Here is a 14,569-nt window from a genome sequence, read left to right on the forward strand (position 1 = left end):
TACCTCGACTGCAGCTTCTCGATTTTTCCATCCGTATCCTGTTCTCTCGTTCGCAAATCTCTGCTTCCGTTTCTCTCAACTTGCCTTCTGTCACTCTCAAACGCCGGGCAAGCTATCGACCACCCCTTATCTACCTTCTTCTTCTTCTTCTTCTTCTTCTTTCGCTTCACCCTGTGCAAATCTGAGAGACGCCTACCACAGTTGCTTCACTGGGTCCTCTCAGCATAAAATTAGTTTTTATTATTACCCTTAAACCCTAATCTCTCTCTCGTCTCGCTCTAAAATCCATCTGAAAAAGGTATAATGGGTATTGTTTCTGTTTGCAGGTTGTACTCGGCAAAGTCTGTGAAGGACCAATAAATGGATTCGAAGATGAACCAAGTCAAGGGACACGGAGCTCAGAATATCGGAGGTATAAATTGGCTGCCCATAAATTTTTTCATTTAATTAATTTCAACAGGTATCTAAGAAATTCTTAGTATGAATAGTGTCTGTGTTGAGTCCCTGAGCATCTTGATTTTTTATATTAAATGATCTCTGTAGTGTCTGTATATTTGTGCATCCATGCATTAAAATGATTTCTTTCATTCATTGTTTCCTATATCCGAATTTAAATCTGTTTATTTTTTTAAATTGATCTGGGATGTTGAGAAATTGGAGCTCTTCTGGGGTCAAGGCCATTTTGATTTGGGGATCTGATGCGAAGAAAATGAAATAAAATTTGGGTTTTGGATTGATGTGGTGTTTGGTTTTATTTCCTGTTATCAGTGTTTACCACCTGTTTGAGAAAATGTATTAAACATTTTTTTGGGCTTTTTTTTCTTCAGATTATCTATATGTTTCGAATGTTTTTTGGTTTGTCATGTGTATAAGAATGTGAAATAGCCTATCTGAGGTAATCAATTTGAACATAGCATATAGAACCTTTTGAATTCAGGTTGTCTCCTTTTTCCTTTTATCTTTCTATTTATTTATATTGGGATTGGTTAATTTTTTTTTTTCTTCCGGATTAGAGATTTTAACCTTCTGCACTTCAAATTTGAAGCACGCTGTAGTACAGAGTATACAATTCCTTGCTGGCTATGAGGTTTGTTATTTGTTTATTTCTTTGTTCCACTTTTTTAGTTAAGGGTTCTTTTTTATTTGACTTAACTTTGATTTTTGAAATGGTCCCTGCTGCTGCTAATGAAGATTTTTCAAGAGGGTTTTACCTTTCTGAAGAGTTACTTTCAAGGATAAAAATGAGTGTTCCAAAGAAAGCTAGGAGTTCCAGCGATGAAATTGAACTTATCTTCTTGGTAAGGAGTCTTCATTTTTTTTGGTTTTTAAGATGATAAAAAATTATTTGTTTTCTTATTTGGTCTTTTGCCAAGGGATTGAGTTGCTTTTGCGACGGAGACATTTCAGAAGAGAATGAGACTTTCCATGTAAGATAGAGATGATACAAAACTGTAACTGGATGTCTTATTATCTAATTAGGTTCAGTTTGTATTTAATACATATAATTGTATTGGTAGGTCCGGAGTACTTTCTCTGCATGCTTAGGGTAAATTGTTTGCCTATTATGGGAGCAACTATTCCGGGGTTGATTGATAGGGTGAATATTGAATCTGTCGACATTAAAGGGACTTGGTTAGTAAGGCAAAAGTTCAGTTACTTTATTTTCACGGAACTAAGAGAATAATTTTATTCTTGTATCAAAGATTCATTCATGATCACATATTTATGTGCGCAGGTCTTTGATTGGTGGTGACCCATAGCAACAATTTGCAATGTGCTGTGAATGTTTGCAGATGTGCTTCAACGTTGAGGTCAATTAATTTCTAAACTCATGATTACATTGACTAGCCTAATACCTAGGTATAATGCGAAAGAGTGTAGCCTTAACCACACATGTGCATAATGTTGTTTTTACTAATCGAAGCAACTGCTGACGTTGTTGTAAACTTTGCTTCTTCCTTTATTCTTTCAACGTTGAGGATTATTTGGTTGTTTTTATACAATCAAAAGTTGGTCATGAAACGTGAGTGATACGTTTCTATACAAGTTTCGGTGGGGCACCCCATAGAAAACAAATTTTCTGTTTGTGTAGCAATGTAGTTGAAAGCTACCATATTTTCTGTTTATGCTGAGCAAAACTATGATCAACATCAGCTATATCCATAGAAAACAAATCATCCATCGTGTCCTTATTTGTTATGCTACTTTTTTTACAGTTTCATAGAAAACAAATTGATCGCTTTCACTTTTGGAAGCAACTAAACTGTTTTACCAAATCAAAATCACTTTTTCAAGTTCTAATATTTCACTTTAGTTTTTTGTTTTTGCCTTTTTGAATGGGTAGTATTGTTATTTTGGAGACATGCTACATGAATGCATTTATATATTGTTGTACTAAAAAAATATAAATTTTCAATTTCAGATAGAAATGAGTATATTTCCATTCCAAAGTTTGGGTCCATTTGAAGCTAGCAAAAAATTTAAGTTTGTGGAGCAAAAAAATTAGATATTTTCAAATCTGATTTTCAGTTTTCTCATTTGCACTGCATATTGGTTGATGCATTGATAAGAAAAATATCTACTTACACTTTTCAAATGTAAATATTAGTTAACTAATTTTTTAGTTTAATGGCTGTTTGTTTGGATGCATAAAAATCTTTTTTTTTTTTTCAAATGTCCTTTTGAATGGATAATCAAATTGATATAGATTTTGTTTTTATCCTTTGCTTTATCTGTTTATCTTACTTATTTGAGCTAAACGCAAATCCCAATATTACATAGTTAAGCCTGAAATTAGAACACAATTTCTTTACATGAAACTGGAGTTTTCTCTAATTGAGAACTTTCTTTTTGTTCAAATTTTGTTCAAATTTTGTGTTTTCTTTTTTTCTTTTAACAGGTGGACTTAAAAGAGATCAAGTATGCAGGGGATTGGTAGGATCAACATATAAGAGGTAGAGGTCAACTCTTTCTCTCATGTTAACTTCTACTATGATCTTTTTGTTATTAAATTTTGGTGGAAAACGTTGTTTAGTATAAACCTTATCACTCATCTTTAATCTCTCTCCCTCCCTCTCACTATTGCAGTAACTCATGTTGTATTCCATTTGCTTTTGTTGTTGCCGGTCTGCAAGTAAATCTTTAATTTCCATACAAAGTTTGCATTTTTCTATTCCTGACACAATTATTTGACACTAAGGTTTTTTTCCAAGTTGGTGTGTGAGTGCATTTTCCACTGATCTTTCTGTTGAACTCTCACTAAGTTCCGATTTTGATCACAATATTCTTTGAATCCCCACTTAGTGGGAAAAGGCTTTGTTGTTGTTGTATTCTTTGAATTTTCTCCTCTGTCCTATGTTCCACTTATTTCAACTTCCAATTTCTCCACATTAAATGTTCATGGTTTAAGGGCATTGTTCTAATATTATATTATTTTATTTATTTTAACAAAATTGTTGACGTTTATCCCATTAACTTTCTCTGCAATGCATGACATGTTTTTGGTTTTCTAGCTGCTGAGTATGGAACGCCAAAGAACCCACTTAATCAGGTAGCTCCACATATTTTGAGAGATTTTTTTTTTTTAAAATTTATTTTTGGTTAGTTGTATATTTCGATTTTGCTTCTCTTGAGGTAAAAATGAGATTATCGACTCTCGCTAAATAACTGTCTTTCAATTTGTTTTCATTTTATGTGTTCCTTCAATAAACAGCTACATATCAACATCAACAGCATCAACGGTGTGTTGCCAATTCAATTTGCAATGAAGCTTTTGAAAATGCTCAGGGAGAACAAGAGGTCAGAAATTTCGTGTGGATTTTATACTTTGGAAAACGTTCTACTCCTGTACATATTTGATTTTTATGAGGTCAAATAGGTTATGTATTAGTTGTGTGTGTTGATGTAGGGATGTTGGGTTGTTTGAGTTGATCCTAGCTGATTTTGATATTACTGATTCGTCAGGTAATTAAGTTGATTGAATTCGATTTTGAAGCTTGGGAAGGTAATTGGTTCTCAAAGTTTGATTTTCATGTGTTTGGTTTTTGGTTTAATCAATTATTTGCTGAAAAGTTGTATTCCGTTGAGCTACGATTTTTTGTACGTCGGCTTTATCGATTTAATCTTTGGTACATGAACATCTTTCTAACGTTTTCAATGTAAATATTATTAATCTTCTATCACAATGAACAATCTTTTATATCTTTCAAACATAATCTTTCTTCCGCAACAACGCGCGGGTAGCATTTTCTAGTTATCTATTCTAAAGTTGAGGAGGGATTTGACTGTAGCTTAGCTACAGTCAAATGATTGGCTCTCGATTTTTCTTTATTTACATCAGTACCATCATATCTCGGGCTGGGTTGGAAGGTAATTATCAAAAGTTAGGAGAGTAATTTTGTCCGTAGGTTTGGGATGGATTGGGTGGCTTAGCGCAAAGAGAGGGAGATGGAGAGAGAAACGGTGTTGTCATTCGGTGAGGGTTTCGGGGATGGGAGGCCATGCTGCCTCTGAGATAGAGATAGAGAGTGAGGGAGACAGAGCGACAGAGAGAGAGAGAGGGAGACTGAGGAGTAGGGATCGCTGCTGCTGACGACTTGGTCACTGACTCAGATCTCCTCCTCAACGCCAACGCCCACCGAGTCCAGTGTCACGCTCTCCAAGCTCAAAGAAGGTAGCTTCGCCGACATGATCGATAAAGCTTTGGAGAATGAGTTCAAAGAGAATGATTAGAACGAAGGTTAGTAGTAGATCCGATGTTCTTCCTCTTTCTATGAATTTTGGTTCAAATTAGGGTTTTAGGTCGAAACCCGAAACGAAGAGAGAAGAAAATATGAAGGATCTTTGGATTTTATTTTTGGCTGAGAGGAAAAGATTACAAATTTGTTAAGAAAAGTTCGTTATGGCAAAATTTCATTCTTAAAAATCCATCAGATCATGCTTAAATTGTTAAATGCACACTCTCTTCTTTCTGTCTTGCAGTGGAACTCTCTCCTCCCCATACTCAACCCTCTGTTTCTTCTCTGATTCATGGTTGGGTGCAGCGGCAGCACAGAGCTTTCACCGGAGGAAGAAAGGATTTTGATATGAGACATTGCTTTGGCTGCTGAAGCCAATTTCAAAGAGGGCGATGTCGTCTAGTTGCTCACCCAAAGGTTCCAATTTTTTTGCATTCTTTTGGGTTTATTTATTTATTTATGATATTTGATGACTAATTTTAAAATAATGAGAAATTAGTTCTTCGCTGTGAAATGTTCATTTTTCAGTGTTTCTGTTAAAACAATGAAATCTTAATCTTCTATCAAATGAGTTGTAATTTCATATGTTTTAATGTAAACAGTTCACTGATTTTAGTTGTGGTGTGTTCGTCTGAATTGCAGGATTATTAAGGATTTATTTTCTGATTTGGATTTTGACATTGATTAATTTTCTGCTGTGTCTTTTTAGTAGGCGTGGGATTTAGTTTAATGCCAGGGGTTGTAATGGGTGGATCGAACTTTTCGAATTTCAATTCCCCCTAAATCTCTTCATTCCAACCACATATTTGAGGATATGGTTTTCATTGTTTGTTTGAACTTTGAGCTTTTGACCATACCTGTTATTTGGATGCTAGGAAAATTTACATGCTATTTGGATACTAGGAAAATTCATGTAACTCAAATAAGATTGTTTTCATAATTTTCTGAGAAATATGGAATTTTGTTTCAGATGGTATTGACTATTTTTCAAAATCCTATAATCTGATCAAAGTTTTGAATTTCTATTAAGACCAATATTAGTTGTGAGATTAAGAAATTTCGTAAATCGTTTTTGGTTCAAGAAATTCCAATATTCTTTGTTGGTCCGTGAGATTTTCATTAGTATTGAGTATAGTGGTTTTTAGGGCAGGTTTGCATGGAAGATGAGAAGACGATCTCTGTATCCTTTGAAACACGTATTTCGGAAAGCTTGATGATTCGCCTATGTTTCGCAAACAGGTTTGTTCTTTTCTAAATGTTTATATTTAGTCTATTTACACTCAAGTGTTAAGTCATGCTAATATAGATGTATGCAGGTTATCTGTTTTCACCATAATTTTCCTCTAATTTATGAAGACTGTATAGGAACGACAATGATTGAGTGGATTATGTAGTTAATTAATGGGTGGATTAACTAAGATATATGTAGTTAATCTTTTTGTTTGTCTGAGTCATGGTTTTGAATTTTTGATGGTTGGTGACTAATAATGTAACATATAATTAATGGGACAGGCAGTGGCACATATTTAGGCAGGGCTTGGAGAGCCGGACCAGAGATGGTGTATGCGTACACCAACATGACCAAGGTGGTTGACCCTGCCGGCTGGAGCGACGATAACCACCCCGAACGTGACAAGTAAGCATATTATGTCGATTAAAACATTATGAAGCGTTTTCATATGATTAGTTTTGAGAGTTAATAATATAATTTGAAAATGCAGAAATGTGGCCTACAAAGAGTACAAGTGCATGGGTGAAGGTTTTCTGGACCCTTGATTTTTTAACGTGCAAGTCATCAACAGAAAATCGTGCAACTTGGTCTTTTGACTCCTTTGGAGGAACTTCCACTTTCACTGGGTCCTGCTTCATTACTGTATTGCTCACATGTTCGCTTAATCACGTCTCGTTGTACAGTTTTTCATTCCTCAAAATCACAATTGGTAATATCCTCACACAAAGAAATGCTTCTGTTGGAATATTGTTTCATCGTTCGGTTGAGCTCTTCTTCTGTTCATACAGTCTACAGACTCCGCACTTCTTCACCTTCAAGCCTGTCTCGCTTTTGCAACGAAACCGAATCTGATCCCAACATTTCCCCTTCGAATGCCGACCAATGCAATTCATAGATAGAAAGCTCAACCAAAGGTGATCTGATGCTACTTCCTCGGTAATACAGCGAAGAGGGCACTCAGGAGTGTCTTGAAAGGTGGTGTTTGAACCAAAATTGATCAAACATGTAATTTCATGCCTATAATGTCTTGACCATTTTACTCCACGATTGGGAGCTGAAATATTTTGAGAACCTACAAATAGAACGCAAAAAGCAAACCCCACCGCCTTGCTATTGCTTGAGTGCGAAGGTTGCTTCTCAATCACCGAATCTCCCATGCTTTGGTTATTTAACCACTCAGGAATTTCACTTCCAGGAATTACTATATCCCAAGACCAAGGGAGCTCCTGCACAAAGGAACAACGTAAATAAATGTACACAACTAAGGAGACGAGGATAGGAGAGAGAAATACCTGATTGAATCTCTTTAGCATTGAATACATTATGGCATTACAACTTTGATTTCCACCCAAACTGAAGCAATTTTCCAAACTGCACCAATAACGTCTAAATCTGCGATCATCTGCAATGGCTGGCAGTTGTTGAAGCCTTTTGCAATTTGACAAGAAAAAATTCCGCAGGTTAGAAAGCCCACTGAAGCTTGCAGGAAGGCTAACAAAATGGTTTCCGCTAAGATCTAGTGTTTCTAAAGAGGACAAGAAACCAATATCCTCGAGAATTGCTCCTTCACAAAGACTGCAGTTCTCGAGATATAAACCCTCCAGCTGAGAAAGCCCACTGATGCTTGCAGGAAGGCTAACCAAATGGTTTCTGCTAAGATTTAGTCTTTCTAAAGAGGACAAGAAACCAATATCCTCGGGAATTGCTCCTTCACAAAGACTGCAGTTCTTGAGATTTAAATACTGCAGCTTAGAAAGCCCACTGATGCTTGCAGGAAGGCTAACCAAATGGTTTCCGCTAAGATCTAGTGTTTCTAAAGAGGACAAGAAACCAATATCCTCGGGAATTGCTCCTTCACAAAGACTGCAGTTCTCGAGATTTAAATATTGCAGCTTAGAAAGCCCACTGATGCTTGCAGGAAGGCTAACCAAATGGTTTCCGCTAAGATTTAGCCTTACTAAAGAGGACAAGAGACCAATATCCTTGGGAATTGCTCCTCCACAAAAATTGCAGTTCTCCAAATTTAAATCCTTCAGAAAGCATAAATCTCTCAACGAAGCTAAGACCACACTCGCAGGGTGAGAAATCTTTGCTGGAAATTCACCAAAAGTGAAGAAGGAACGCCATGATCTAGCTGGTGGTGCATTACTTCCCATAAAATTTGATAGTACCAAATTTTTCACTGAAACAAGGGAGGATTCCGTCTCTCTCAAAGCAGTTCCACTTAAATCAATCTCCTCCAAACTGCTACGTATAACTGAGGAAGGGATTTCCTGAACAACAGTTCGGCTTAAAGAAAGTCTCCGGAAATTTTTCATTTCTCCAACAAATTCTGGAATCTTTTTCACTTTTGAGCAGCCAGAAATGTCAAATACTTCAAGAGATTCCATTTCTACCTTGTTTGGGAGACTCATAATACTTTTACAGTCTTTAAGATTTAAAATTCTAAGCCTTCTGAGAAACGCAATGGATGGATGAATCTTAGCTAAATTTGTACAACCTTCAAGAACCAGCTTCTCGAGATTTTGAATACTTGTGAAATCTGGGGTCCTTGTCAAGTTGTGGGAGTAACTAAGATCGATAGACTTCAACTTGCCCAAGCGCTGTACAAAATAGAAATGTTACAACAGTTCATGTTCAGAAACTACAATTATTGTAATTGACAAAGTAAAAATCAATTGTCCAATCATCTACCTTTATTCCATCCCAAAGGTGATCAATTTTGCTATGCCGCAAACTAAGTTCTGTAAGTTCATCCGGTTGAAAAATTGGTGGTAGACATTTGGAGGGATACCAGCTCCATTTGAGAACTCTTAAAGCATTCGGAAGATGCTCGGGTCCCTTAGAAAGGCTCACATTATGAATGTCGAGCAACCTCAGCTTACACATCTTAGTGAATGCTTCAGGATTGCAGTGTGCCTCTTCAAATTCACTCAAGCGTAAGACTATGCCTTCAATTGCCTCTGATCCCTGATAAATAAGATTAAAGGAATAGTTAATTTGTAATCAAGTCTCTTATCATGTTAAATAGTATTACAGTGTCCTATCCAAGCTTTGGTATTTTCATTTTCACGCAACTTCTTACCGTATTCTTTGCATGCACATGCCAGATATCTTTAGGAAGCCACAACCGACTACGACCACCTGGCTCATCGTAAGACTCTTGTCGAACAATCTCCCATGCCATTTCTTGTATCAAATCATGCATAGATAGAGAATTGAATGAAATATACAAGAGAGATTTCTCAATAAGAACTTCAATCACAACGCGAGCGCCAACAAAGCCACAGTTTTCTAGTCCTTCAATTACTCGCTCCTTTTCACAAGACTTATGGAAACATGCAATGTCAAGGAAGATTCTCTTGTCCAACCCATCTAGTCCATCATAACTTATTTTCAATGGTTCAAAAATTTTCCTATCAGGAGCTTGCTTCAGTTTATCTAGTGCACTCTTCCATTCATCTCGACCTCTTTTGTACAAAAAAGACCCTAAAGTTTTAAGAGCTAATGGAAGACCACTTGCATAATTGATGAAACATTTAGACAGTTCTAAAAAATCTTCTTCCAACTCATCATCTTTAAAGGCTTTCCGACTAAAGAGAAAAAGAGCTTCATCTTGGGTTAATGGCTTAACCTCATATACCATCTCTATACCATGTTCAACTAACAAACGTTCATCTCTAGTTGTAACGACGACTCTACTCCCAAAACCAAACCACTCTTTTTGTTTGACCAACTTTTCCAGTTGGTCTAATTGATCCACATCATCGAGTACGAGAAGAACCTTTTTATTACGTAAACACCTACTTATCCTAGTGATTCCACTATAATCATTCCAAATTTGTATGTTATTTTCCCCTAAGATTTTAGAAAGAAGCTGCTTTTGTAGATGAACTATACCATCCTTAGAGTTAGAGCACACCTCTCTAACATTAGCAAGAAAGCTGCTACCTTCAAAATCATGAGAAATTCTCTCGTAAACTAATCTAGCTAGGGTTGTCTTACCCACTCCACCCATCCCCCATATCCCTATAAAGCGAACATCGTTTGCATCTGTTTCTAAAAGCAAATCTATTTCCTTCAGTTTAGAATCGATTCCGACAAACCTCTCTGAGGAATCCAACATTGACAACGTAGGATGCACTTCCTCCCATAGTGTATTGACGATTCCTTGGATAAGCTCTGTATCATACCTACAAGAAGAACAAACAACGTAAATAAAAAATCATCACATCCTAAAATAAAGTGCAACGTTGAAACTCAATAGTAAAAAATTGTTCTTCAGCTATAAACGTCAGTTGTTGCCTCATGCTTACCTACAATCCTTTGAATTCCACCCAGCGAGATTAGCCACCCTTTTTAACGACTTTCTCCACTCATTTACCTCCTCCATGTGTTCTCGATAATTTACTTCATGTTTCGCGAAGGCCTCCCCAAAACTCCCTCGTTGATGGCGTACATCAGAAGGATCCACGCCATAAAAAATGGGAAAAATTCTCTTTTTCTCTTTCATGCAACGAACAATATGAGTAAGTTCTCGCAAACACCAACTTGAAGAAGCAAAGTTCGTAGAAAGAACTATGATTGCAGACCTTGATTGGTCAATTGCCTTCAGGAGCTCTGGATTGATATCTGTCCCTCTTTCAAGTTCTGGTTCGTCCCTGAAAGTCCTGATTCCTCGCGCCTCCAACTGTTTGTATAAATGATCTGTAAAACCCCGGCGGGTGTCTTCACCTCTGAAACTCAGAAACACATGGTATTTCCATGGAAAAACTGCAGGAGCAGAAGCCCGGGCCATTTGGCTGCTCAACGCAGAGCGGAAGTGTTCCAAGCAATCAGCTCTAAGCACTGAAGTGACACTTGGACAAGCCGACGATACGCCCCGGACACGGATTGGACACGGTCAGGACACCCGTCAATGGGTTGGACACACCTCCGATACGGGTTGAATTATTTTGAGGCAGTTTTTGAAATCTTGAAATCTTTGGGGCAATTTGGAAATACAAAAACCGAAGCCTAAAACTTCAGTCTCTAATCTAATCTGCGCCTCCCTCCTCTTCTCCCACACTTTCGAAGGGGTGGTTGATCTCAAATGGTTGGCTGGTGGAGCGAGGAAGGAAAGGAAGAGAGGTCGAGGTGAGAGCAGCAGAGAGAGAAAGCAATGTGAAAGATAGAGAACAAAAGAGGATCTGATGGAGATAAGGGGAAAAGAGAGAGTGGTGATGGAGTTGGTGGGAAGGGTATAATGTATAATAAAAATAAAAATAGAAGTAGAAAAGAAGATGAAAGTGGGTTGGTTTGGTATTGCTGGGTTTTGAAAAAAAAAACTACTTTTGTTGTGATGTAAGAAGAATAAGTAACTGTGAAATAAAGTAGCAGAGTGTTTGGTAAACTTTTTTGTAAAAATTCTTTTGAAAAAATAAAAGCAGTATTATAGTGTTTGGTAAATTTTTATGTAAAACATATGTGAAAAAAGCCGGCTTTTCAAAGCTGTGTTTTGCAGCTTCTTGTTTTTTGCTTTTATTTCACCCAAAACTATGAAAAAAAGCTGAAGCTGAATGTTTACCAAACACAAAAAACAAAAAAGCTCACAGCTTTTTTTTATATTAGTTTTTTTTTCAGAATCACCTCAGTACTAAACCAGGACTTAGAGTGTCATCTTTCAAAGTGTGGGAGTTGGTGTGAAATGTATCATATATCATTTCCAAGAAAGACTCGAGGATATTTCGTGTAAGAGGCGAGGAAATTTCAAATTGGTTTAAGGTGTGTTAGGTGAGAAACTGAAATAAGAGAGAAAGATGCTTTTGTAGACCTTTGTTAGTCAGATTGGACTTGATTCAACACATCAAAGCACATGCTGCCAATTATTTTTTTGTTCTTTAATTTATGGGCCCCTCACCACTCTTCTTGTTTCTTTTTTGTCAAAGTCGCATATCTCACTGTTTCTCACCTCCGTCTAGCACACACTCATTCCTCCTATGATTGGAGCTCAAATCTTTCACAGCCTCTCTCCACCACAGATATCACACCCCACCCACCAACATTTATTTATTATTTTAAATTATGTTTTGTTTTGTTTCAGAATTTTTGTAATTAGTTAAATAGGAGATTAAAAGTCTTGTTTTAAAAAGATAAATATATTATTAACATTTTTATTAAATGCTTGGTGGAGAAATAAGACACAATGAAAATATCGGTACTCTTCTTTAGTTTTTGGGTATATTGCATTACCTCTCAGGTTGGCTGAAATTACAATCTCATCCAACATTTAAAAACAATGAGAAAATCATAGCAATGGGCATTTAACTTGAACCGGTTCATCAACTAAAAATTCATGATCATTGGTCCCTTAATACATCAAAAAGTAAATTATGGTCTTTTTTTATCAACTTCGGGATTCCATCAAGATGAGTCATGCTAGAAGAACTATTGATACAATTGGGTAAAAATTAAGGGACCATTTCTCCAATTGAATTAAAATTGAGGGACGATTAATTTCTACAATTTTTCTCATTTATTTTTTCATATTCTCCCTTAATTCAACCTCTGAAACTCAGAAACACATGGTATTCCCATTGAAAAATTGCAGGAAGCTAGGGCCATTTGGCTGCTCAACCCAAATCGGCAATGTTTCGAGCAATCAGCTCTAAGCACAGAAGACTAGAAGTTATTTGCCAAATATTTCAACCTCCAAACTGATGGATTATTATTGAATAACTAAAATGATGAAAGGAAAAGATGATTCAATGTTAATTGATGAAAAGAATATGATAAGTGGAAAAGAAGACGACGAAAGTAGCTGGAGCGTCATCTTTGAAAGTGATGGAGTTGGTGGAAGGGGCATCATATACAATTTCCAAGAAAGATTGACGATGTTGCGTTCTGCCATTCTTTACTTTGTTTAATTGAATAGTTTGATTTTAACAATTTTTAAAAAATAATCTAACGCGTTTCTTCAAATGAATTTCCCTCTATCATACCACTTGGGAACTACTTTGTCGTGCTTTGAAAAGAAGACGACGAAAGTGGGTTGGTTTGGTATTGCTGTGTTTTGAAAAAAAATTGCTTTTGTTGTGCTGTGAGAATAAGTAGCTGTGAAATAAAGCAGCAGAGTGTTTGGTAAACTTTTTTGTAAAAGTGCTTTTGAAAAAATAAAAGCAGTATTATAGTGTTTGGTAAACTTTTAAGTAAAACATATATGAAAAAAAATCGGTTTTTCAAAGCTGGGTTTTGCAGCTTCTTGTTTTTGGCTTTTATTTCACCCAAAACTGTGAAAAAAAACTGAAGCTGAATGTTTACCAAACACAAAAAAGCTCACAGCTTTTTTTATACCAGTTTTTTTCAGAATCACCTCAATACCAAACCAGGGCTTATAGTGTCATCTTTCAAAGTGAGGGAGTTGGTGTGAAATGTATCATATATAATATCCAAGAAAGACTTGAGGATGCTTCGTGTAAGAGGCGAGGAAATTTCAAATTGGTTTAAGGTGTGTTAGGTGAGAAACTGAAATAAGAGAGAAAGATGCTTTTGTAGACCTTTGTTAGTCAGATTGGACTTGATTCAACGCATCAAAGCACATGCTGCCAATTATTTTTTTCTTCTTTAATTTATGGGCCCCTCACCACTCTCCTTCTTTCTTTTTTGTCAAAGTTGCAGATCTCACTGTTTCTCACCTCCGTCTAGCACACACCCATTCCTCCCTTGATTGGAGCTCAAATCTTTCACACCCTCTCTCCACCACATATATCACACCCACCCACAAACATTTATTTATTATTTTAAATTTTGTTTTGTTTTGTTTCAAAATTTTTGTAATTAGTTAAATAGGAGATTAAAAGTCTTGTTTTAAAAAGATAAATATATTATTAACATTTTTATTAAATGCTTGGTGGAGAAATAAGACACAATGAAAATATCGGTACTCTTCTTTAGTTTTTGGGTATATTGCATTGCCTCTCAAGTTGGCTGAAATTACAATCTCATCCAACATTTTAAAAACAATGAGAAAATCATAGCAATGGGCATTTAACTTGAACCGGTTCATCAACTAAAAATTCATGATCATTAGTCCCTTAATACATCAAAAAGTTAATTATGGTCTTTTTTTATCAACTTCGGGATTCCGTCAAGATGAGTCATGCTAGAAGAACTATTGATACAATTGGGTAAAAATTAAGAGACCATTTCTCCAATTGAATTAAAATTGAAGGACGATTAATTTCTACAATTTTTCTCATTTATTTTTTCATATTCTCCCTTAATTCAACCTCTGAAACTCAGAAACACATGGTATTCCCATTGAAAAATTGCAGGAAGCTAGGGCCATTTGGCTGCTCAACCCAAATCGGCAGTGTTTCGAGCAATCAGCTCTAAGCACAGAAGACTAGAAGTTATTTGCCAAATATTTCAACCTCCAAACTGATGGATTACTATTGAATAACTAAAATGATGAAAGGAAAAGATGATTCAATGTTAATTGATGAAAAGAATATGATAAGTGGAAAAGAAGACGACAAAAGTAGTTGGAACATCATCTTTGAAAGTGATGGAGTTGGTGGAAATGGCATCATATATAATTTCCAAGAGAGATTGACGATGTTGC

The 14,569-nt window shown here is 36.2% G+C and overlaps 2 protein-coding genes across 65 annotated transcripts in view; one reads left to right on the top strand and one right to left on the bottom strand.

Moving 5' to 3' along the window:
- The window catches only part of LOC126631175 (pectinesterase PPME1-like), a 36,334-nt gene continuing 21,765 nt past the window's right edge, over positions 1–14,569 (top strand). For 6 of the 49 annotated variants that reach the window (XR_007626291.1, XR_007626288.1, XR_007626276.1 and 3 more), the window contains exons 1-6: positions 8–412; positions 1,014–1,087; positions 1,192–1,298; positions 1,374–1,427; positions 1,518–1,632; positions 1,736–1,811. The gene's annotated coding sequence lies outside the window, so the exon portion shown is untranslated. Of the gene's footprint in view, positions 413–1,013; positions 1,088–1,191; positions 1,299–1,373; positions 1,428–1,517; positions 1,633–1,735; positions 1,861–2,899; positions 2,955–3,512; positions 3,551–3,712; positions 3,799–14,569 lie in introns of all 49 variants that reach the window. The other 43 variants (XR_007626281.1, XR_007626282.1, XR_007626275.1 and 40 more) reach the window with 22 other exon arrangements.
- LOC126631172 (disease resistance protein RPV1-like) overlaps positions 6,409–14,569 on the bottom strand; it is a 34,274-nt gene continuing 26,113 nt past the window's right edge. For 5 of the 16 annotated variants that reach the window (XR_007626263.1, XR_007626266.1, XR_007626264.1 and 2 more), the window contains one exon: positions 6,409–6,466. Coding sequence is in view for 11 of the 16 variants with exons in the window: in XM_050301330.1 (XP_050157287.1) it covers positions 6,720–7,193; positions 7,260–8,570; positions 8,662–8,937; positions 9,053–10,160; positions 10,284–10,765 (3,651 nt within the window). In the remaining 5 variants the exon portion in view is untranslated. Of the gene's footprint in view, positions 7,194–7,259; positions 8,571–8,661; positions 8,938–9,052; positions 10,161–10,283; positions 10,901–14,569 lie in introns of all 16 variants that reach the window. The other 11 variants (XM_050301332.1, XM_050301333.1, XM_050301331.1 and 8 more) reach the window with 10 other exon arrangements.

The sequence above is a fragment of the Malus sylvestris genome, chromosome 8 (genome assembly GCF_916048215.2).
Source record: "Malus sylvestris chromosome 8, drMalSylv7.2, whole genome shotgun sequence".
Lineage (NCBI taxonomy): Eukaryota > Viridiplantae > Streptophyta > Magnoliopsida > Rosales > Rosaceae > Malus > Malus sylvestris.